The following is a 24,424-nucleotide window of genomic DNA, read 5'->3' as shown; positions in this document are numbered from 1 at the left end:
CTCTTGCCACTTTGATGTTTTCTGGGCCTGTCTCGCTGTCACGAGGCGTGCTGTCGTGGCTTCTGGAGGGCTGCTGCGTGGCCCGGCAAGTCTGTTCCTGGCCATTCCTTGTTCCGGAGGCTCTGCTGTGCTGCTGGGGCCCACCCTGCCTTCCAGAAAGGCAGCATGCGACAGCTTTTTAACGGGTGAAGGCAGGGGCTGGAGGTCGTAATACAGGGCAGGCACACACTTTATCATGGAAGGTCATATAGCCATTAACTTTGAAGAATATTTATTGACATGGGAAAATGCTCACAACATGTTTAGGAAGCAGGATACAGATCTGTAAATACAGCATGATCCCATCGTGTAGTAAAATAAATTATATATGCATAGAAAACATACAGGAAGGAAATACACTACAACATTTAACAGTGATTATCTCAGGGTGGTGGGACTCCAGGTAAATTATTTAATTTTTACTGTCTTCTGCATTTTTCCCCAAACTTTCTACAAGGAACATATAAGATTTTATTGTCACTGGAAAAAAGGAAGTCAATGCAACTGACACCTAGTAAAAGGAGGCAGCAAGACAGATGTGGCACTAAGGTGTTTAGTCACTGGTATGGTTTCAACCTGTATCTTCGTTTATAAAGAAGGGACAGTAACATCTGCCCTAGGTGCAGGACCACCAGGGAGTTGAAAGGGTCACAACATCTGGAGATGGGTCCTCTACAGCAGCTGCTCAAATGCTGGGTTTTAGGACACACGCTTCCATTCCCAAAGTCAGTGGTATGGCAGAGGGATTGCAAAGTGCAGTGGCCAGTGAATTCCGATCACCATGGGCCCTGCCACCAGCACCCCAGGATGGACAGCCTGCACCACTGGCCTCTGACCTATCCTAAGGGATGTCAGACTTCATCTGATGTCTAGAGCACTTCCACTGCAGGCACTTGCCTGCTGGAAAAGGGCCTGAGACTGATTCTGCCCAAATGTTATTGCTTAAAATGGCTTGAGCATGACCCCCTCACTAGCCTACGCTGCTGTCCACATCCCTAAGCCCGTGGGTTTGTGGTCTGAGCACTCAGCCTGGCAGGGGAAGGAGGAGTGGTAGTGGGAGTCAGGCCTCAGAGTTGGAGTCTCCCTGGCTGCCAGGCTGGTGGACTGAGGGGAGATTCTCTGGAGAGGCTCTCTCACGAGACAGGGAGTTACAGAAGATACAGAGCCCGGTGCTGAGCGTTCTGTTTCTGTGTGCAGGGCGAGGCCACTCTCATTTTCTCCCTTTGCACATTTTGCTCTCTTGAGCAAAAACAAAACAAAACAAAACAAATTAAGTGCCCACCACAGAGTAATGCACAATGAAACGGAACCCACTGGAAGCTGAGGAACACAGCTACTAAAGCAGACCTGTTCAAACACTTACTCTGCAGAGACATGGTCCTTAATTAGATACATCTCCATTTTTGTAGGCTGGCACTCATGCCAAAGCTGACTACAAAAATTATAAAAACACTTTAAAATATATTTGAAGAATTAAATAACAAAAATACTGCTCTAAAATTACAATCTGAAATTATGAATTGCCAAATGAAAAAAGAAATTTTATTTGCTGTTGGTTAAAACGTGGATCACAACCAGCTCTCCTTCAACAATTTTGGATGAAAATCCTAAAATGTACTCAATCCTTTCTAGTTTATTATCCAGTATGCTGAGCTTATTCCTTTAAAGAAGCTCCAATCACTCCTGTGAACATCAGGCTGCGGCCCATGCTACCCCACATACACTACCTGGGTGGACGCAGGTTTGCTCTGCCTTACGCGGTGTTTTCATTCATCTCACCCTGGTGCACACTGAGCCCCATTTAAAGCCTGTGACGTACGAAGGACCTCTGTGCGCACGTGGCTGATGTAGGCTCCCAGCCCGCCTCCTGCTGCTCTCACTACGCTGCCGCCACCTTCAATCCAGCAAACGGCTCTTCTTTATCTTTGGGGGGTGGCTGGGGTTTGAAAGCCATATAACTAAACAAACATGTTAAAAATGTATGCAAATTTCAGCAAAGAGGAGAAGAGTGACATTCTTGAAGATCTCACCTATAAAATGAAGCTGTGAGAAACTTTTAAGGCTCAATTCCCAGTCTGTGGCTTTGCCAGAGAAGTAATGCTGAATAAATGTCATTTTCACTAACATGATGCATGCTGTGTCTGTCCTTAAAAAGGCTATTTTGATGACAGGTGAGATAATGGCTGAAGAAGCACTTTTAAAAAGCTTGTGTTGTTTAACCCATATATCCACAAAGAAAAACACAGATGGCTAAATTCAATCAACCCCAATGTTTTATTTAATTTAATGTTTTAAAAGGCAGTGGTTAAGCACATGGTCTGTGTGGGTGTGTATGCATGTGTATGGGTAGATACACATACATACGTACGTATAAAAAGAAACCAACCCCTCTTCAACTTTAGCCACTGATCAACTGGGCCACTGTGGACGTGTGATTGCATTTCTACTTCTTCACATGACCAGTCCTAAGAGTTAAAGGGAACAGCCTTAATCAGTTTAATAGTAACAATCTGTGTTTCTTTTTTTCTTAATTAAATAAATAAAGTTGCTATTAAACTGAGTCCATCTGACAGAAGGGTAGAATCCACACACACAAGCACACACATCGGCCCCTGTTTAAAACATGTGGCACATGAATGACGTTTATGTACAAGTAGGTGCTGGCCCCTTATTCCTGGCACAGGCCACAGAACTCCCACTCTCAGGGGGTCCCACCCTCTCTGCTGGGCTGGAGGATGAGTGTGCTAGGCACCGCGAGAGACCTCAGAACGCACGCTCAGTGCCATGGTGCAGATGGTGGTCCAGTTCTACGGTAGTAGTGTTGAGGAACGTGAGGAATAAATAGGCATGTGTAGCTGCCTGGAACGAAACCATCGTTAAAACTCCTCACAGGGAGAAGTGTGTTCTGAAGTTTTAGCTAAGTGACGTACAAACGAGTGTGATCCGTTTGTAAGTCTGGGGGTGGGGGGGCTGTGTGTGTTTGGGTGTGTGCTTCCACATTCGTATAAAATTGAAATGAAGTGTGGGCTAAGTTACAGAGCAGCAGCTGGCTTCCATCCCGTCAGCGCTGGTCTCCAGAGTCACTTGCCTCAGCCCTGGTTTGCCAGCTCCCCCAGCTCGTGCGCCTCTGGCTGCTGGAGACTCAGAGCGGAGCTTATGCAAGTTGAGGAAGGACGTGGCTAAATCTTCAACTAAGAATCCTGGCAACACAAGTGCCAGCTCCAACCAGGGCTGCTTTACAGAGGGACGTCCTGCGTTCCGCCCGGCTCCTCTACGCCTGGGTCTAGCCCCTGCGGCTCTGCCTAACTGCAGCTCTGTATGAATGCCTCGATGGTGCAGAAAACACAGGATCACCTCTTAAATATGCTGGATTCTCAATGAGTAAACCAGTTAATGTGTTTCTAGCCAAAGCAAGGGCATAAATGTTTTCCAGAAAGATTCCCCTGGAGCTGCAGAGAAAAGATGCTGATAAAAGCAATATGGAGAGTTGAGCAGGTGATGCTTCTTTAGTCTGTGTCGGAGCTGGTCTCTTCGATGACAGAGTACTGGTTGAGTGCTTCCTCCAAAGGCGTTATTGTCCCATCAGGTTTTAGTCCCATTGGTTTAAGCAACTCCTCTCTGGAAAAAGAGATAAAAGAGAGAGAAAAAAAGTATTCACCAGCATCACACACATGGCCCTCCCCCCAAACCCACATCCTTTTCTCTCAAGCTCTCTCTGTGTGTTTGCAATAGGAAAGATGAAAGGGGCATGGAAAGAAAAAGAGGGAGATAAAAGACTTCATTCACACAAGCCAAACCTACTAAGCCAATTAAAAGTATGAAAAGTCAAGGTCTAAATGGGCTCAGGACAAGGAGCAGGTCTCTTCTGTTTTGAAAATTAACTTTTTTCCCCCTTTTGTGGATTCATTTTGCTTTAGTGGAGTCACCTGCCCCAGACATACAATTAAATGGCTGATTTGGTATGTATTCATTCCAGTCAACCCAATAAATCTGTCAGACTGGAAATTTTGCCTCCAGCGTCTACAGATACATAAACACTTATTGATTCATTTCAAATCAGCTGCCTTTCCCCAACTGTCTTCTAAAATCTTTTTCTTTCTCCTGCTTTCTTTCGTTCTTGTTTAAAAACACCATTGCTTTTGTTTGTGGCAGTTTAATTATGGGATTGACAGCCATTTTAATCTCTTCAAAGCTCCCCAACTGCCTCTTTTCAGTTAATCCAATTATATCTACTCCACAAGTTACAGCCTCATCTAAAGATGATTAATTATTGATTAAGCCAATCAAAAAGCTTTAGGAAAGTTTTATTGAATCTTTTCATCGGCCCTTATTTATTACATGGAGATTATGGTGAATGTACCTGTTGAGCTGCTAACTCCAGTCCTCTCACCCCTAGAGGTCAGTGGTATATGTAAGGGGGCTGCTAGAGAGGCCCGGGAGCGGCTTAAAACTTATTTTTTTACAACAGAATGGGCATCACTCCCTGAGACCAGGACACTGGCAGCTATCTATGATGCTGGTGAGACGTGCAGTGAAGGGAAGGGAAGGAGGAACATTTCCGCCTCTGGTCCTAGCTGCTGTCCCCTGTGCCAGCTCAAAGGAGGGCTGCCTCCTAGGAAGGGGCAGCCACACAACTGTGTGACAGGACAGGACAGCACAGCACAGCACAGCACAGCAGAACCTGGGCAGAGAAGCAGCTCGACAGTCGCCGGCTAAGCCATCAGGAAGCCTGACGAGGTGCTTCCTCTGGCTAGCCCCAGGGGAAGACAACGAGGCTGCAGAGTCTGTCGGGACTGTGGCTGGCTGGCTACGGCTCCAGAACATTAGGAAGGAGGAAAGAGGACCAGAATCATACAGCTCTAAGTGGGAAGGGGCCTCAGAGATCATTCAGTCCAACCCCCTTCTTTAGTAAAGGAGACTGAGGGACTTACCCAAGGTCACTTATCTAGTGGTAGAGCTAGACCTGGGATACAGGTTTGTTTCCTGACCCCCAGTCTGGTGCTCTTTGCAGCGCATCACATCACACCTACGTGACCTGCCCTACCGGCGCTGGAGGAGCAGCCTTAAGGTCATCTGTTCAGTAACCATGTGACAGGAGTTGTGTCAGATACTGGGAAGTAAAGGAAGACTAGGTACATCTGCTGTTCTTGACAAAAGCAAACATGCAAAATGACTTTAAACATACAGGGTAAATGTTCAATGAGAATTAGAAATAAAGCACAGGGCGGCTCTTGAGATGAAGCATGGCCACATCACCCAGGGGAGGCAGGGAAGGAACCATGAGGTGGCTCATGCCAGGCAAAAGACCTGTACCGAGAGTTCGGTAAGGTTCTATCACCTGCTGTGATGGTGTAGACCTTTCTTGACTGTGTCAGTTCACTGTTCCTTCCCCTGTGCTTTCATGGAGCAGTTAGAGTGCTCAGTGCTTGGGGGAGTAGAAGGACTCGAGGAAGGAGTGGGAAGAGGTAAGGAAGGAGAATTTGAGATCAACACTTAGGTGTCTAGAGTTTATCCTGTAAAGAGTGCCCATTGGTTTCCTTTGGTTGCAGTGCTACAATGGAACAGGTGACAGAGTGAAATCGTTCGGTCACCATTACTACAAAAGAAGTGGCATCAGGATTATGGCGAGGTTGTGGAAGAAAAGGCAAGCAGATGTGATGATCCACTGGAAGGGGAAAGGACTGGTGAAGGCAAGCAGGAGAGTGTCACTCTGGCTCCAGAACACAGGAGATGGGACGAATTTGGTGGGGAAATCCTAGTGTCTTCCAGGACATGAAGAACTTGAGTTGACATATGACAACCAGATAGAAATGGTCAGTGGAGAGTTAGAAACCACTTGTGTCTGTTTGAACTCCTCTGGAGTGCTAACACTGCATGCTTTCAGTTCTGATGGCCTATGCTTAGCTTTTGTTGGGAATGACATATGAAAGGATAAGAAAATTTTAAGTCTAAAGGTGGGAGTGGTGGCACATATCTATAATTCTAACACTTGGGAGGGGGCTGAGGTAGGACTACAAGTGAATATGAGGCCAGCCTGGGCTACAAAGTGAGAGCCTGTCTCAAAAGAACCAAAGCCAAAACCAAAACCAAACCAAATAAACAAACTCCCCTAACAGTGAAGGATGTAGGCTTTTGGGGATAGTCAATGTATGGCAGTGAGGTGGGGCAGGGAAGAACTGGCAGGGGTGCTACCAAGGACAGTGATGAATGGATATGCTACCACTGGGCCCAATGCCCCAGCATCTCAGCAACTCTGGGGACAGCTACCAGTGGGTATGAAGTTCCTAGTACTTACTCATGTAACCCCAGGAGGAATATTTTTGAATCAAGTCTGTTATTGTCTTTATTCCTACTCCCTTGTACAACTTGATGCTGAAGTAAGTGTCTTACATAGTTTTATGGCAAAATTACAAGAATCACTACTTACAGAACAAAGGTATTTTAAAAATTCTCACTTGTTAACTATTTTTCTCATATATTTGTTTTTTGGTTTTGGTGCTTTATGTCAAACCTCCATTAGAAACAAACTCTAGGAAGACATGAATTACTGTCTTTTCCTTGTAGCTCCATGCAGTGCTTGGGTGTACTGGCATTTCTACAGCAAAGGCATCAGTGAGAACTGGCCACATAATCATGCACTCATGCAAATAAATTCAGACAGCAATGTGATGTTTTGAAAAGAACAAAAAAGATCTGGAGTTAGAAAGGCTAAAGTCCTGATTCTTCCACTTACCAGCTATGTGATCTTGGGCAAGTTTCTGAGTTTCATTTTCCTCATCTGTGAAATATACTAGCTCTGCCTACTTCCTTGTGATGAGGTAAGAATAGTAATAGTAATAGTTGGACAGCAACAATAGCATAATATAGAACAAAGTGTCCTGTGAACTGCAAAGGACTCAAATGTTTGTTACTGTGATACAGTAAAAAGTACATATGGGTTTTAATGTTAGATCCACCATTCACTAACCACAAGATCTTGAACCCTGGGACTTTGATTTCCTTATCTGTAGAATTGGAATAGGAATATCCACCTCTCTCTGCCATGAGGGCAAAGGTTGTGTAGTATACAGTGTGTGATGTAATGGCTAGGAGGTAGCTGGGACCCAAGCTACATCCTTGCTTCTTTTGTGGTTACAGGTTTCCCCTTCCTGCTAGTTAGAATTAAGTGGGGGAGGAATATACAGAAACAAATAAAAGACATGATCCCTGTCCTCAGAAAGCTCTTAGTACTTGAGAAGATAAAACACACACACACACACACACACACACACACACACACACACATTAAACAATAATGAAAGAATTACAGAATAGCAATCAACAAGCTTGAGATGACTAGCAGGCAAAGCCCAGCTTCCCGAAGGCTCACATTTCATCACTGACCCTGACTGTACCTGGAACTTGCTTAAGATTTCTTGATCCACATGTGAGCAGCACAGGGTCACTTACTGACATGTGCTTGTTTTTCCCATGGACCTAGATTTATTCCTCAAACTTCCACCCTAACTAACTTTTCTAATCGTCCTTACTATCCTATCACTAGAAGCGCACAAATACCAAAATGAAATCTTTGCTATAGAGACTCCAAAAAGGTTTGGTGAATTATCTAGTTATCTTCAACTCTTTTATTTATGATCTGTTTGTATCTTAGGTTAGGAGGATAAGGACAGAGAATGGGAAGGTTTTTAATCAACACCACAGAAATGTTTCTTTACCAGTCATATGAGCTATGTACATGTGGGAGGGACGCACAGAAGGGGAGACAGGGATGTTGAGTACAGGCTCCTTGTAGGAGGTTAACTTGGGCCACACCATAATGCAGTGATGGACATGGAGTCATGGGAAGAACAGCATCCCAGAGGCAGGGTTAGTCAAGCAGAGGCACAGAGCAAGTGTTAGTTGTGTGCAGGCCTGGCAAGCAGGTGGCTTGGCTGAGAAAAAGGAAAAAGAAAGCTCAAAAGTGATATGAGGTATGCCAGCAATTTGGAGACCTTGAACCCAAGGCTGACCAGTCTGGATTTCAGTATGAAGGTATTTCTGTCTATTTCAAGAGCCCCACCCTATATTTAGGAATATTTATTTAAAATCTTGTCACTATACATTTTGAAAGCTATGAAAAACACTGTTTTGGCATATTAAAAAGAAAATACATTCTATGCTTGTTTTATTCAAATTTTATGTCCCTATGTCTAGCACAGTGCCTTGCAGACAGCAAAGCCTTAATGAGTGCCTGGGAACTCAAATTAGTTGGCATTTTTACCAAGAGAACAGGTGTGTATCTAACAGGACACCTAATAATTTAACCAAGAACAAGACTTACGGGCTAAATCTAAGAGCAAAAGACTTGTTTTCATCAAGATTTATAGAAGTAGAAAGATGAGTTCATAAAATCCTGCAAATGTTTTCCACGGATGTTCTGTACTGAGTGTGAGCAACTTGAAGACAAAGTCCATGCACTGGCAGGCTATAATCTGACAATGTCTAGACTCAGGCAGAGTACACATAGTTGCTTGAAAAATGGGTTTTGAAAGAATATGGCATAAGTGGAGAGTGGTAGAGAAGCACTGGCCAGGAATCATGTTTTACTACCTGTAGCTATTTCCTGTGTCACCAGGGGTTCACAACAGTCTGCAGCAGTCAAGCCTCTTTTACTCTACAGCTGGGAATTCCAACACTGTGTGGTACACACTCAGCTTCTTATGTGGGAGAAACTACGAGATCTAGATTTCAGTCTCAGATCTTCTACTGAAAACTTGCTAGATGTCCTTGAGCAAGTCATTTGCCTCTGTGGGCTAAAAAATTAAGGGGTTGGACAAGATGATCTCCAACATGCTATACTAATTTTAAGTGTATGTATTAGGCTACCAAATAATTTTGAGCCCTTTAAAAAGCTATTGGGTTTTAAGACATTATTCTTAGCCTTCATTTCTAATCAAGATATTCTAAACCTATCAGATGAACGGAGCACCCTACCTGTCAATGACATACTCCAAGACTACACATCTTTTCTGCAATCTACCAGCAGGTGATTAAAATGATTACCAAAGTAATGACAAGTGTTACACCCAAGCATCCAAATTCAATCCTGGCTCTCAACAGGCCATCTTACGAAGAGTTACTACTGTTCCTGACTTTACGAAGGTTCTTTCCAAAAGGGATGGCTGGGTGGTGGATATGCATATCATGGTAACACTGGGGCACTACACACTGCAATGTGCATCAGGATTAAGTTATTCACATAGTAACAACTCCTTCATACTTACCTTCAATGCTATACACAGGCCTTAACATAAGTTAAGACTGCCCTCGTTATCACCAAAAAGTACAGTGGTGTCTACTGGATAAAGAGCCCATTCTAGGCACTGTGACAGTGTCATGGCGGCTTCTCATCTGATCAGGCATCTGGCCAGGGAAGAGATAAGCCTCCAAGAACGCTCAACTGGAACGAAACATCATTTAGAAATTTGATCTTACTGAATGGTAAGGAACCATATCTATAAGGGCTTGGCCAGGCAAGAGGACACAGATAAAGCACGTCCAAGACAGGAAACCCTATTTTGCCCCAGCTCAGCCCTTGGAACTGTTAATGGAAACAAACAAACAAACAAACAAAAAACTTTATTAAAGGTCTAAGGGAAGGAGATTATGGGATTTATACATATTTTAAAATGTCTGTTCTTTTTTTAAAATTTTCCCCAGATATATTTTAATATTTTTTCCTGTTAATACAATACTCTGGGATGCCTGGGCTTCTGTAACTTCTCCGGGCCTTAGAGGTCATACTGTCTAGGGCTCCTGGTTCCTATGTGACTCTTTCCCCCAGAAATGACAGTGCAGTAATGGGGCTCAGATATTAACATACCCAACTGCACATTATAGAATAGGTCAGATGTGTGTGTGTATAACTTCTTACTTGACCTGGAAGCAAGAGAATACTCTTGCCCACAGCACATGTTTTTGTGCAATACAAACAAAGCATTCAATTCAAGTGTACTTGTTGAAAACAGGACATAATTAAGCAGTTGGTAAAATGCATTCTTGTTTCCCACTTGCAGATCTCCCAAGAGTCCCTTCGAATTTACCTATACGAGTTTCAGCTTCCCGCTTGCCACTTAGCTTGATAACGACTCAAAAACCATTCCCTTGATTTCAAGGGCTCTTCTTTCTTGTCTGCTCTGTGTACTACAGGGCAGTATTGACACATGGAATTAATGACAGGGTCTGTAATGAAACAACAGTCATGCAAACACCAGTCTGCGCTTTTGATAAAACAGCATGTTAGAGACCTATTCACCTCCCTCTAATTGAGTAGTGCATAATAGTTCCGATCCTTTTATGTAACATATTTTGTTCTATGATTAGAAAAGAAGAAAAAGGGGAAAACCTATGAAACATCGTTTCCTTTAATCACCTCCGATTAATTCTCTGTTTTTTAATGAGGGTGGCTGCTATTTAGGCAGGTTCTGTTACATACTTGTTTTGTTGACTTCTGCACAATATATAACAAAACCCAAGACAGGATAATTGGGAACCATTTCTTTGGCACAGGGATTCCTGATCTTAATGTAAGGTTGGCTTGGAAAAAAGAATTCTGACATTTTAAATTAGCCATTTCATATTTAATTTCTTTTTACATTTCAAAGATGGGATGAGAAATTAGTATATAAATAAAGCATTTTAATTAACAGAGCTTTCCAAAAATGCCTACTGGAGTGAATCCTGTGATAGCCCAGAGAAAGGAGTCTGCAGTCTGCTGGGATTCCAGGTCTACAAGTGCATTGCTGGAAGGGTCACAATCCACTGCAGTAATGGGTTTCTCAATACTTGTGATAGTCTCATAAACAATTACTTAATGCTTAAATACTGTGAAAGTGTCCTGTGGGCCTGGACTCTTAATTCTTCACAGCTTTCATCTAATGGTTTCCTAGTACTGACTGGTTTATGCTAATTCTTCACTAAACCACTAACCCACTAGGAAGGGGGGAGATGGTGGCTTTTCCAGAGAAAATCTGAGGTCTTCTAGATGCATGTTTTAAATTAATCTTGTGATATTCTTCAGCCCTCACTGTGTTCTGGGATTGGGCATAGATGGGAAAGTAAAACATGATGTGTAAAAATATCATTCCCCAGACAAACTGATAAAATGGACTGGTCACATCACCCCATTCATCCATTTTGTAATGGTAATGGGGAATTGTCTAAAAAGTCCACAGAGAAGCTTTTTTTAAAGTCAGGTCTTACTAGTGTGATGAAATGCATAAGAATTTGTTAGGCTATCTATATTCATTCTTTTTTGAAAAGTTAGAAAGTCTTGTATTATTATGGGATCATGGAAAATTTACTGGCTTCTCTCTTAAAGCTGGAATTTTATAATAGAAGCTGATTTTGCACTTGACCTGGTGTTAGATATGGGATTTAAAAAAGTAGGAAGACATGGTTTAAGTCTTCTCTAAGTCTGAATTCTGTTAAAATATGCTTATTACTGGCCTTTGGTGCTATTTATTTATTTTTTTGAGATAGGGTCTCACTTTAGACCAGTCTGATACGAACTCATTCTGTAGCCTACACTACCCTCAACCTCATGGCAATCCTATCATAGCCTCCTAAGTGCTAAGCTTATAGACATGTGCACACCTGGCTGGTGTTCTTGGTTTATTTAGAAGTCTTATTTAAAAATAATTAGACTTTTGAGGCTATTAGTAATTTCTTTTCAAAATAGTATGGTATCTGGAGTTTGGAAAATAAGAAGAGTTGTAGAGGAGGTCATTAATTAGATGCCTAATCTTGACTCAATCAGAATTTCTTCCCTAATAAAATATCCCCTATCCTATCTAGAGACTGTTTCAATGATCATCAGAGATAACACAATATGGAAGCACTTTTTATAGCTTTAAAGCACTAAATTAGTTTTTTTTTTAATTACTGTTCTCATTTCTGTTAGAAGATGGCATGCAAACCTTCTAAAAATTTACCAACATCATATGTTATATAGCATGGTTAAGAAAATAGAATGAGATTAGAGTGAGTGTTGGGAAAATTCAATTCAGTTTTATCCTCAAGTAGTGGTGTTCTTTATTACTTCTTAGTAACACAGTTAGAGAACTTTTCTACTCTATCATCCAAACCCAAATTAATAAGAGGTCTGCATGCCCCCGATACTGTGGAATAAAGCAGTAGAAACCGAAAGTCTTATATGCTCTTCCAATTAGGAAGTGTTCAAAGTTAAAGGAGGAAGATAAATAGGAGAACAAACAGCAAGAGGAAAGTATTCGTACTTCATGTTTTACGAGTTGTCAAGAGCTGTTTCAGTTTGTGCTTGACCAAGCTTTCTCAGTGACTTCCCATAGGGAATATAGAGAGGGGGGGTCATCCTGCAGAGTGTCTAGCCAGATTCATAAACCTAGCTTTGCAAATTAATCTCTCCTTGCTCCTATAAGGATGTATTCATTTTCCTAGTTCCAAAGCCCCTTAATTGAATTTCCAAGCAACCTTAAAGTGCATTTTAAAGGAGAGCAGTTCTGTCTATCAGAAACATAATGCAAACTACCAAGTAAGCCATATATGTAATATTAAATGTTCAAGTAACCATATAAAGAAAGACTAGGTAAAATGAACTGCAATAGTATATTTTATTTAATTCAATATGTAGGAGTTTTGTCATTTTAACATGTAATTCATATTAAATAATTAATGAGATATTTTACTCTTTTGGTACTAAGTCTTTGAAACCAAGTGGATATTTTACATGTAGAGGACATATTAATTTGTATTAACTGCATTTCAAGTGCTCATGACTAGTGGTTATCATAATAGGCAGTATGGATCATAAGGATTTTATGACAGAAACAATTAAGATCTTTATACTTAGATGCTTACAACAAATATTATAATGCTTTTAAAATCGTATCCTGTGCACAAGGGGGTGCATGTGTCTGGAGTTCGTTTGCAGTGGCTGGAAGCCCTGGCATGCCCATTCTCCCTCTCCCTCCCCCCCACTGCTTCTTTCTCTGTCACTCTCAAATAAATAAATTAAAATGAATTAAAAAAAATGTTTTTAAAATTGTATCCTGTTTCTAAGATGTGCCTGAAAAGCATTTCCTTGATAAGTCCTTACAACGGCAGAATAGTCAAGAAAAATAAAAGAACTTATTTATAAGGAAACATTTATTTGTTAAATTTCAATCATAAATCATTCATAACCTTACTAAGTTTAAAGATAATCTTTTGGTGAAAGGTTACTATTCTTATATTTGAAGCCAACATTAAAAAGGCTATGTCCCAAATATTACTATGGCTGGTAAAAAATTTAAAAACTCCCAATTATTGCCTAGGGGATTGATGAGAAAAGGAAGAAAAGGTCATGTGTGTGTGTGTGTGTGTGTGTGTGTGTGTGTGTGTGTGTGTGTGTGTGTATAAAATTTTTAACACAGCTTTTGATGATAGAGTATATAAGGAAATGGGCAATGAGCCCTGATAAACATAGTAAGAGTAAGGGTGGCTGGATATGGTGGTGCACACCTTTAATCCCAGCACCGGGGAGGCAGAGGTCGGATGAATACCATGAGTTCAAGGCCACCCTGAGACTACGTAGTGAATTCCAGGTCAGCCTGAGCCAGAGTGAGACTCTACCTCAAAAAACCAAGAGGAAGGGTAGAACTGGGAAAGGTGGTGCACACCTTTAATCCCAGCACTGGGGAAGCAGAGATGCAAGGATGTCTGTGAGTTTGAGGCCATCCTAAGACTACATAGTGAATTTCAGGCCAGCTTGGGCTAGAGTGAGACCCTACCTCAAAAAAAAAATAAAAATGAGTAGGGTGGTGGAGTAAGAGAAGTTTTGGCTAAGGAACTAAAGGGTCATACTCACATGTCAGAAAGGTAAGTGAAGCATCATTTCCCTTGGTCAGCTTTGGCTTAAGTCATCAGCATGCTCTCCCTTTGCTGAGGGAAGCATCACTGGTGTGTGTGAGCTGCTTGCTGTGAGTGCAATTGTGTTAAGGACACTGGGCTTACTTATCCACACACACACAACTGCCATTCTCATTTCTTGCTTGAGTTGCAGGGGCTGATTGTTTTTTTTCCAAGCCACAGAAGGAAAGAGGAGGTAGAGGGCAGGCAAATTTCTACCAGTTCTCACAGTATCCATATCAAATGAACTTTCTGTAAGCAAATACCTTTGGCCTTGGTACTTCAGTTTGGTAAATATATTTACCATTCTATACTAAAGAAATTATGTACCCAATATTTAAATTAGCCAGCCATGACCCAAATTTCTTTATGGAGTTCTTTTTAAGCCTCTAATTTGATGAAGTCTGGTTAAGAAGTGGAACTGATAAAGTACACTTTAAAGTCTTAAAACCACATAGACTATTACACAGAAAGAAAAATCAAGACCTTCAAATCTGGAGGTCAGCTGTTTTCCTTAATTTCATCCTCACATACTGGGGAAGCCATGGGTAAATGGTGCCATACTAGGTAGACATGATAGGATTTCTAGGGCCCAAGAAGTAAAATATTGCTCAGAACACTACTAAGTCAGTTGCTATTCCATAAGGAGAAAGTATTTTCATTAACTATTATCTTCATGGTCTTTGGAAACCTAGATGAGCCTAAAATGCTAAGGAAGCAAGCTCCTTTGGGGCAGTGGCTATGCTCAGTGTCAAGGCAAAATGGAAGTATTCTTCAATTTTACATTAGTGAATTTACATTTTTTTTTTTTTTGCAGTAACATCTATACCCTACACCATGCTCAGTAATAATACTTGGCATGACCAACCTTAGTCATCACTTTGGTAAGTGTTTTGGCACGGGCCAGTGTTGCTAACCACCATCCTGGTGCAGGTCCTTCACATCTGCTCTCCTACGGATGGAAAAAAGGAAGTGTCTAGTGTCCATTCATTGGCCACATCACCTCCAACCCTATCCTTTACTCATACACCTTTCCTTACAGGTGCAGCAGAAACTGATTTCGTTTTTGAGAAAGAAAGTTACTCGGATCAAGCCACAGTACGCTTTTAGCACCATCAAGACTTGGTTCAGTGCAGAACTTCCTACAGTGACAGTTGAGGGAGCTAACCAATGGTACAAGGATGAGAGCATTAGGAAGTATTCTGGCAAACACTGTGACAGACAGACACAGGAACACAGTACACACAGCTAAGGTCTCAACTTCTGGAAAACGAGATACCTAGTCTCACTTTATTGTGAAGCTAGAAAGAGAATTATCTTTTGTAAAGTGTGAAAAGGGAGCACATGAGCGCAAGTCATTAGGTTGGAAATGTTTTGGTCAATTCTGGGGCCTGGCTTTCCCCACTCATCAATTTGGTAACATGCTGTACTAATCAAACAATTATAAAACAACCTGACAGCTTTCTAGAAGAAAGATGCAATATGTGAATACCAAAGACTTATTAGCAGAACTTAAATTCTTTCTTCTTGCAACACATGATCACTTTCCCATTCTTCTCTGAAATACCTCTTACACTTCCAAGAATAGGCACAAACGTTACTCTTTTCCCTGTAAAGTACTTCCTGAATCATCTGGACAGAACAGACTGCTCCTTTACCTGGGTTCTTACAGTTCAGCACAGCCCTTATGTGTATCACTACTTCCTACTTTGTCTTTTGGAATAGAGCACAGCCGTCTATTCCACAAAAGGGGAGTTTTCCACAGGTAGAGACTGTCATGCTCACATAAGAATCTCCCTTGGCTTCCTAGCACTAGTGCCTTGCACAGAGGAGCTGCCTAGTAAATGTTCTCTGGATTAGACTAAATTTAAGACTACTTTGGCTGTATGGCCTCATTTTTAACCTCAAAACATAATAAAAAAAGTGAAAAAAGATATGGAGCTTAAGACTAATGAGTAATACAATACAACAAACATGTAAGACACACAAAGAATGGCCTCATTCCTTGCATTCTGGCTATGGAATGCCTACTGCTGATTTCATACAGTTTTATCACTGATTGTCATTAGTGAGAGCACATGTTAGAAAAGCACACAAAGGCAGACAATGTAAAAACCCATCACACATCATGCAAAAAGTCAACATGATTAAGGACTATTCTCAGGTTTAATTTGCTACAACTTTAATGGCAAAATAGGTACCATCAAAGCCAACATGAGACGTATTTGCTCTGCTTTATACATGCAAAGGTCAGCATCACCTTCAGATTGAGTAGGTCTTGTGGGGTGTCTCTTGATGAGCATGCAAGACTTTGAGGTATAGTTTAAATCAGGTGGGAGCTGGGTATTTCAGACTTGATGTTTGTGTATTTATTTATTGGCTAGATATATGGACTGCCCTGGGATTAAAAGGAAAAGGACTGGGCACCCTTGTTTTCTGTGCTTGTAATAGAAGCACCTTATAAACCAAATACCCAGATTATATTGCATTATTTTAGGTAATTTGTTTGCTGTTTTACTTTTCTAGCTTGGAGTTGACTTATCCAGGGTAAATGCACCAGCTGAACTGCATCCCTGATAACCGTTAGCAATCCAAACTCATGTAGTCTGAGTGGCCTACTGTCTTAAAACACGAGTATGTTCTACTCAGGAGTCTTTGTTAACAATTCCCGCTCTAGCTTACCAGATGGATGCTATTGGTTCGCATCCGTATTTGTACTTATATTGTGTTTCACTGGCTACATCAGACCCAGGCACACTCGTCTTATTTTTCACTACATTCTTTTTTTTTGAGGGGGGTTAGGAGTTCAACCCAGAGCTTTTGTGCTCTATCACTGCATAATACCCCTAGCTAACAGACCTTAACTGTTTATATGTTCCTAAGTTCTAAGGAACTTGTTATTCTGCTTGGTATAGGTCTATGAGTATGTTAATTTCTTCAGGGAAAGAATGTGACCACTGCAGAAATTGTTATGAAAAATGTAATATGCAAACAGGTAACAATATCTTGATGATTGTGAGAATAATCAGAGAAGTAAATTCAAATGCTGGGAGAAGATGCACACAGAAGGGCCAGCTAGCAGTCACCAAGCTCTGATGTCTTTGTAGATAACAAAGCTACTTACTCCCAAACAATTTCTACTATATTACCAATGTCATCTGTAAAAATCTCAGACTGCAGTGTCAAAACACTCATATTTGCTACCCTTCTCCTGTCAGCCTACACATGGCCTTATGCAATTGTCAACTCAGCCTCCTGCCACGAGCTTAGCTGTGCTTCTCTGCTACCTCTGCCCTTCCCATGGCTTCTCTTTGGCTTTCCCATGCCAGCTGTTACTCTCTTGACAGTAACTGGAAAGAATGAGATGAGCAGAAGAAATTCACTTTTAAGTGGCAGCTGCCACCACCACAAAGCACTCACTCAAGATGGCTTACAGGAGAAAGTAACTCAACACATGATTGGAAAACAGAGCAATTCAGCCAAGTATGAAAAGAATCATTTTCTAATAATTCCTCCAAAATAACTAGCTACTAATTAGTATACTCTTGATTTAATTTTTTCCAAAACTGGTTATTGTTGGAAGGGAATGAGGTGTGAAGCAAGAGGGGAAGGGGGAAGGGCAGATTGCTTTTAGAATGCCCTACTTAATATAAGTGCTTGTTTTCAGAAAAATTCTTCACTTGAGCTATTTCTTTTTACTTTTTCATGTTGAGTGCATGGCAGTTTAGAATTCTTGGTTTCAGCAGCAACCCAAAAAGCAGTTTTGCAAACTTGTACATCAAAAATGAAAGTAAAAAAAAAAAAAGTGCACCATGATTTAGAACGAAAACCAAAACAGACTAAAACAAAATACAAAAAGCAGCAAAATCCTTGAACCTAACTCACAGCACCTTTTTGAAGACAGGGAGGTTAGTTGGTTAAGTTCTACCGCGATCTATGGTCACTATCTTAGCCCTGAGTGTTTAAGAAATGCACATCCGGAAGCGGCACATGTGGAGAAACTGTGGTCGGTATCTGAGCTACTGCTGTCTGGGCCACCCTGTTCCAATCCACATGGATTTCCAGAGTTGCTGTTCTATGGGAACTCTCACTGAGAGAGACGAAGAAGTAGAACAATTTTAGAAACCAAGCAAAAAATGGATGGGAATACAATACCTGGAAAGTTTATCAAGCATGTTGACAAGTTTCATGGCTTCATATTCTTTTTGTTCTTCTGTCATTTCATCTATAGGGTTTGGCATTGGTTCCTCTAAATGACCAGTGATAAGATTAATGCTACAAAAAGAAAAAAAAGTTATGCTGTATGTTTTAAAATTATGCTCTTTCTATACTTTTCTGGTCCAAATTTTAGGTTATAAACAAGAAAGAGTATAATAGCCAAAAATGGCAATAATTTTAATAGTAAATTTATTATTCCTACTGGAATATTTTAATTGATTTTCTTTTACTAACTAGCTTTGGGAAATGGGCTACAGTTTTTGTTGTTTAAAAATTAAAACTAACTTGCCAACTTTGTTTTTAAGGCTTGTTGCTTTTAAAAATATAAAATTTGGTGCCGTTGGATAAATCTCCTTGGATGCACAGCTTCTTCATTAGTTATAAAGGGCAAATTATTTCAGAGGTGAGATGAGGAAGTCCACTTAGATACAGCATGAAACAAATGTAAAAAAAAAAAAGAAAGAAAGAAAAGAAACTGGGAAAATGGTGACAGAGAGGCTGCAATCTGGAAATGAAAGCATGCCAATTTATAATCTCAGGAAATTAGTCCATTAGTGAGACCACAGAGGGCAATGAGTGCTTGAAACAATAAAGATAAAGCAGAAGAACAATTTTAATTAGATTTGATCTGACTTAAATGAAAAAAAATAAAATCTAGCCCACTAGGAGACAAATATATATCATCTTAGCTTTCTGGAAACAGAGTTAACACAGAACTTTATAATAATGAATACCTTATGTAAACTTTGTAAGATGTTCTAATACCAAACACATTATTCCCTTGAATAAAAGCCATATTTGTGTTTTTTTTCCCTTTTCACTGAGGAGGGGTTATATAAAGTAACCCTTTTAATGTCTGCTAGATATCTATAACTTAAACATTTTTCTTGAGAAGTGGCTAAGAGATTATATAGTACCTTATACCAGCCAAGTTCAGATAGCTTGCTTTTAATGATCAAAATGAAAATAGCTCTGCAAATATCACACTAATCACAAACTATTTTCTAAGATCTAAAAGCACCAATGCTTTCAGGAGCCAGGTCAGGATTAGCAAACCAGTGAGTGGGCCAGGAATAAACCATGTGGGGTACTGGAAACTGAAATGAACTGAAGGCTACACATCATGTGGGCCCAACGAAAGCCTCGGCAATTTCTGGACCCTCTGGTGGCCAGTGCGCAGCCCTTCTGAGGCCTTGGCTGGGGTAGTGACTTCTACGACAGACCCGGTTTGTTCAGTTGTAGTAAGGGCTAGCTCAGGAGCACTGTTACCTAGTATTATTAGACTTCTTTTTCTCTAGAAGCTATGAGGTTTCAGATTTTTGTGGAAGACTCTGTGTTGACTATCCAAGAAAAACAGATTGGAAATCTGCATTGCCATTCTTGTATAGGACCTCTGTCTAGACCTGTGGTTAAAAACTTATTCCTGCTGGGCGTGGTGGCGCACACCTTTAATCTCAGCACTTGGGAGGGAGAGGTAGGAGGATCACAGTGGGTTTGAGGCCACCCTGAGACTACAGAGTAAATTCCAGGTCAGCCTGAGCCAGAGTGAGACCCTACCTAGAAAAACAAAACAAACAAACAAACAAAATAAATAAAAAGCCAGGGAGCCAATCCAAAAAGAGCCTTTGTTCTCTTCAGTAAGCCTGTATCTAAAACAGACAAAAGTGTAACTACTCAGGTGAAAGGGAGGATAGGGCATACCTTATGGCACTTTGAAGAACTCTGGGGCAATTTGAAAACACATAGGCTCCTCCCCAACTCTTAGTCTTGGTTATCTACCATAGTCAACCACTTTAAAGAAGCCAGGCCTTACCTTAGATCAGCTAAACTATATGCAAGTACATTAACGTTTCCTAGACATTTCTGAATGAAGTTAAGGACCACTGGGCTACAGCACCTGATTTGACACTGTTTCCTCTCCTTTTTTCAGTTGCTTATGGAAAAGAAAAAGGCCTCTATTACAGGCCATCACAAAAATGATAAATGGGCCATTATACTTCCCCAAAGATAAGAAAAAAGAGAACTCAGACAAAGCTTCTGAAGAGAGATGTATCTAGATGCCATACTGAAAATGAAATTCCACCACCTATCTGTTACCTATTATTTGCTCAAGTATATGACTTTTACCACCTGCTAAATTAGAAAAATGACTAGCCTTGTAAACAAAGGTACTGATTAATGATACTTAACACTATTCAAGCAAAGGAATCAACACAGAGGACAGGGTAAGTGAAGGTAGACATAATTTGTAGATCATGTTCATCTTTCACACGAGGGAAGTATCTCAAATTCATCGGGGGAATGATTATTGAAAAAAGTATACACCACCACCAAAAAACGTGTTTGGAGACTTTGGAAAATGACATGAGCACTAACAAGCACGTGCCTCAGAAGCCCATGGTGTTGAGACTCCACAGCATGCAAAGCGAGCATTTGGGTATACTGATTTTTTTTCTTGGTAATCTTATGAAAATAGAAATGATGTCTGTTTTCTATATGCTGACCGCAGGTCCCTGGCTGTCAAAATGACTCATTGGCTGCTGTGAACTGAGCTACTAAGTAACAAAATCTTCTGCTATTTGAGCAGGCTAGCAGCAGCCACGGGCTCTTTATCAAGGAGTAAGAGCTCATCCTCTGCCTATGAAGTAAAATACTGCAATGCTCCCAAGTCAACCCAGGGTCCCAGGCTTCACGTTTTTTTCCCTTCAAAAGACATTTTTCTACCACCCATAAGAATGTAAACAAAGCTACATAACACATAAGTCAGGACTATGAGCTGTGCCATTCTGTCATGGGAAAGACGCCAACACTCTGGGGCAACAGGCAGATGTGGCCCATCTCCTGACCCTCAAACCAGAGTCTCAAGTAGTTTCCCTGCCCAGAAGAGGAGGTGAAAGCAAACTGCCATGCCAACAATGATGTGAGGTTTCATAGTTTCAGCTGAATTCTCTCCCTTTACAACCTCATATAGTATAGTCTAAGACTTCACTTTGTAGGTTCCAAGGTCTTAGCACCATGCAATTGTGGAGTTACTTGTGTTAAGACTGAGTCGTCAGCTCCTTCAGGGACATGAACTGTGGCAGACAGTTTGGAGTTAACAACAATTTCCACGTTTTTGCTCTCCTCTTCCATCATTCTAATTCTCTCACTATTTGTATCTTCCAGTTACAAGGAGTATCTGAACTCCTGTGGATGTGTCACTATGGTTTTTTTTCTTGGTACAAGATGGTTACATAGATTGACAAGAGTTATAGTCAAAACAGGAGGATTAATACATATTAAAAATTGTACAGAGCCAGGCATGGTGGCGCACACCTTTAATCCCAGCACTCGGGAGGCAGAGGTAGGAGAATCACTGTGAGTTCAAAGCCACCCTGAGACTACATAGTGAATTCCAGGTCAGCCTGGGCTAGAGTGAGACCCTACCTCGAAAAACCAAAAAAACAAAAAAAAATTATACAAGCAAATGCACACATGAGTAAAAGCTGGAACACATTTCAAGTCTTTTCCGCTTTCTACAGCTGTTGCTGTTTCTGGCCATCAACAGTCATTGAACCAAAAAAAGGGCCATTACTGTTCACTTGCTGTATGAAAACTTCAATCTCAAAGTGTGACTTAAAGGTTACTCATAGCATCTGGGAAAAGAAGAGTCCATCAGGCCTTACAGGGGTCTGCAGGTAAGGCAGACAAGAAGGAGCATTCTCAAGGCACAGGAGCGTGTGCCTGTGTACCACTGAAGGGGGCCTCAGCTACTCAGTTCCATCTACTGCTTGCCATGTAAGAATGCAGCCCTTATTAGAACTTAAAAACGGCCTAGAAATGCAAATTTTAAACATATGAAAATTACATATTGGCAAGTAATTATACTATTTTAAGAAGTACTCTGTAAAATGAAAAAAAAAACATATATAGAGAAAATAATGCAATTTGGGGTAAACTGAACAAAACATACTTGTGGGATAAATCCAGCCTACATGCTGAAAAATTCTTGAACCTCTAAGGAAGGGATCAAGGTTTTAGGAAAAGGCATTCTGTAAGTCTGGATCATGAAGAAAGCCATCAGAGAGATAGAACAGAAGATGCTAGAATGGAATGAAGCGAAAAATAGCTTTCCAGGGGACCTATCTCAAAGACTTGCTCTCCCTGCCTACAAAGGCAACTGCCATATTCTGGCATCAACAGTCATTTCTGACTGGATATGAGGCCAGCTCAGTGGGAGAGAATCATGGCTGGTACTAAGAACCAAGTCAGAAGTCAATTGCTTAGAAGGTCATAAACCCTAGAGGGAAGCTTACACTGTTTTCTGGATAAAAGGAGAGGGCATGATATACTCATATTCTGGTTTCTTAGACTGCATGCCCTGCCTACTACTGCTTCTCCACTAGATGTGGAAAACGATGCAGACAGGAAAGCCAGTCATGACGGCACCCTGTGATGCTGAAGATGGGCTGATGCATGCAAAAACTGAACTCAATCCTACAAGGGGAGAGAAAGCTTTACCTTAAAATCATAGATTGTTGCTAGTAAATCCTAGTGCCAGAACTGGGCATCTCCCATAATGAGCTGTTGGTCAAAGAGGCCTATGAGGCCCCTAAACAATGAAGACCATTGCCAAAACACTTGGTTACCCTCAGAACTAACACTGCTTGCTGAACACAGGCTGAGGTTGCAAGACACTGAAAGATCATGCTGGAACTAAGATAGAAGTGACCTCTTTGCTATCTAGCTCTCATGGTGCAGTTAAGCTGCTGGGGGACAGCGGTCACCAACAGTGGGAACAAGCAGTGGATCCTGAAAGCTATGGAATCAATCAGCTGGGCAAAACTTACCAACCAGTGCAATAGTGGCACATAGGTTATGGGGCAGCTAACTGCCCTCTGACTGGATATGAGGCCAGCTCAGTGGGAAAGAATCATGACTGGTACTGAGAACCAAGTCAGAAGTCAATTGCCTGGAAGGTCATAAACCCTAGAGGGAAGCTTATACTATTCTTTGGCTAAAAGGAGAGGGTATGATATACTCATCAAAGAGTCTTACAAATATCCATGTTGCTCTTACTCTTGGTTATTAGTGAATCTGCTTTTTACAGGTGGCAGCAAATACTGGGGAGACCCAAGACCTATCAGAATGACAAGCAAAGAGAGTCAAATATCTAGCACTGGATGAGTCATCTCTATCACACCCACAAGGGCCAAGAAAACATTACAGAAGAAGTGGTGAATCAAATGAGTGCTACTCTCACTGCTAGCCAGAGACCCTCCTCAAGGGGGAAGACAGTAGACACTGAGGAGACAGACTCAAAACTCAGCAAAGCAGAAAATCAGAGGCTGATGAAAGCTAAACACAAAAGGAGACTTCTAATATGTTCTCCAAGGCTCAAGGTACATTGCAGAAGAGGGGTGGAAAGACTGTAAGAATCACAGGGTGGGAAAGTAAACTGAGGCATTGTCCCTCACCCTAGCAGTGAATGACTGCTGCATTCATGACCCCACAATGATTACCATTAATATCACTGACAAGTGCCCTAAGTGGAATGAGGGCAGATGAAAGGAGACATAAAAATATAGCCCTGTGTAAATATGACCAATTTGCAATATGTTCATATATTAAAGTTCCCAGCAAAAAATGAAAAAAAAATTAACTGAAAAGTTAATCAACAAACACTTGAACAAAAGTTAAAAAGTCCTATTTTCTCATGGAAATTTTTATCAAGCAAAGAAAAAGACAAACCTATTGAACAAGGAAGTTTATGATACAATGAAGGCGGGAAGTGCAGTGAGACTAAAGAGCAGTGCAAGGAAGCGGTGGGCCTGAGGCAGGAATGGGGCCACTGTTCAGAAAGGACTGAACAGGCCGCACTGAAGAGATACTGAAGGAAGATCTGAAGGTGATGAAGCAACGAGAACATAGCAGCTCCTGTAGGACGCACCCTCCATGCAGAATGACGCTCAATGCCAAGGCCTCAGGCAGGAGCCTGTCTCAAGCGTTGGCCAGTAGTGAAGAGGTCAGCATGGTGACAGCACAGTAAGAAAAGGTGACAGCATGCTACTGTGGGGACTGACTTTTTAGCTGCCGTAGAGCTCTGAACACTTGACATAGTGTGACTTGCATTTTACAGGGATCATAATCTCTGCTGTGCTGAGAACAGAATAAAGAGGGTAAGGGTGGAATCAACAAGACCCAATAGAAGGCAATTTAAAAGACACTAGGGAGTTAGGGGGCAGGGGTGTGCCTTGGTGGAAGAGCACTTTCCTAACATGCA

At 41.3% G+C, this 24,424-nt stretch overlaps 1 protein-coding gene across 5 annotated transcripts in view; it reads right to left on the bottom strand.

Annotated features, from left to right (window-relative positions):
- Positions 1 to 254: 254 nt before the first annotated feature.
- Positions 255 to 24,424, bottom strand: part of Ric8b (RIC8 guanine nucleotide exchange factor B) — a 108,925-nt gene continuing 84,755 nt past the window's right edge. The window contains exons 9-14 of one of the 5 annotated variants that reach the window (XR_006637690.1): positions 18,100 to 18,219; positions 14,813 to 14,896; positions 10,122 to 10,260; positions 9,303 to 9,478; positions 4,971 to 5,149; positions 3,521 to 3,657 (exon numbers count right to left, since the gene is read on the bottom strand). Coding sequence is in view for 2 of the 5 variants with exons in the window: in XM_004650242.2 (XP_004650299.1) it covers positions 3,546 to 3,657; positions 18,100 to 18,219 (232 nt within the window). In the remaining 3 variants the exon portion in view is untranslated. Of the gene's footprint in view, positions 3,658 to 4,970; positions 5,150 to 9,302; positions 9,479 to 10,121; positions 10,261 to 14,812; positions 14,897 to 18,099; positions 18,220 to 24,424 lie in introns of all 5 variants that reach the window. The other 4 variants (XR_006637691.1, XR_006637692.1, XM_004650242.2 and 1 more) reach the window with 4 other exon arrangements.

This window comes from Jaculus jaculus, chromosome 6 (genome assembly GCF_020740685.1).
Source record: "Jaculus jaculus isolate mJacJac1 chromosome 6, mJacJac1.mat.Y.cur, whole genome shotgun sequence".
Lineage (NCBI taxonomy): Eukaryota > Metazoa > Chordata > Mammalia > Rodentia > Dipodidae > Jaculus > Jaculus jaculus.
The sequence above is the reverse complement of the archived record's forward strand: the minus strand, read 5'-3'. Positions and strand labels throughout refer to the sequence as shown.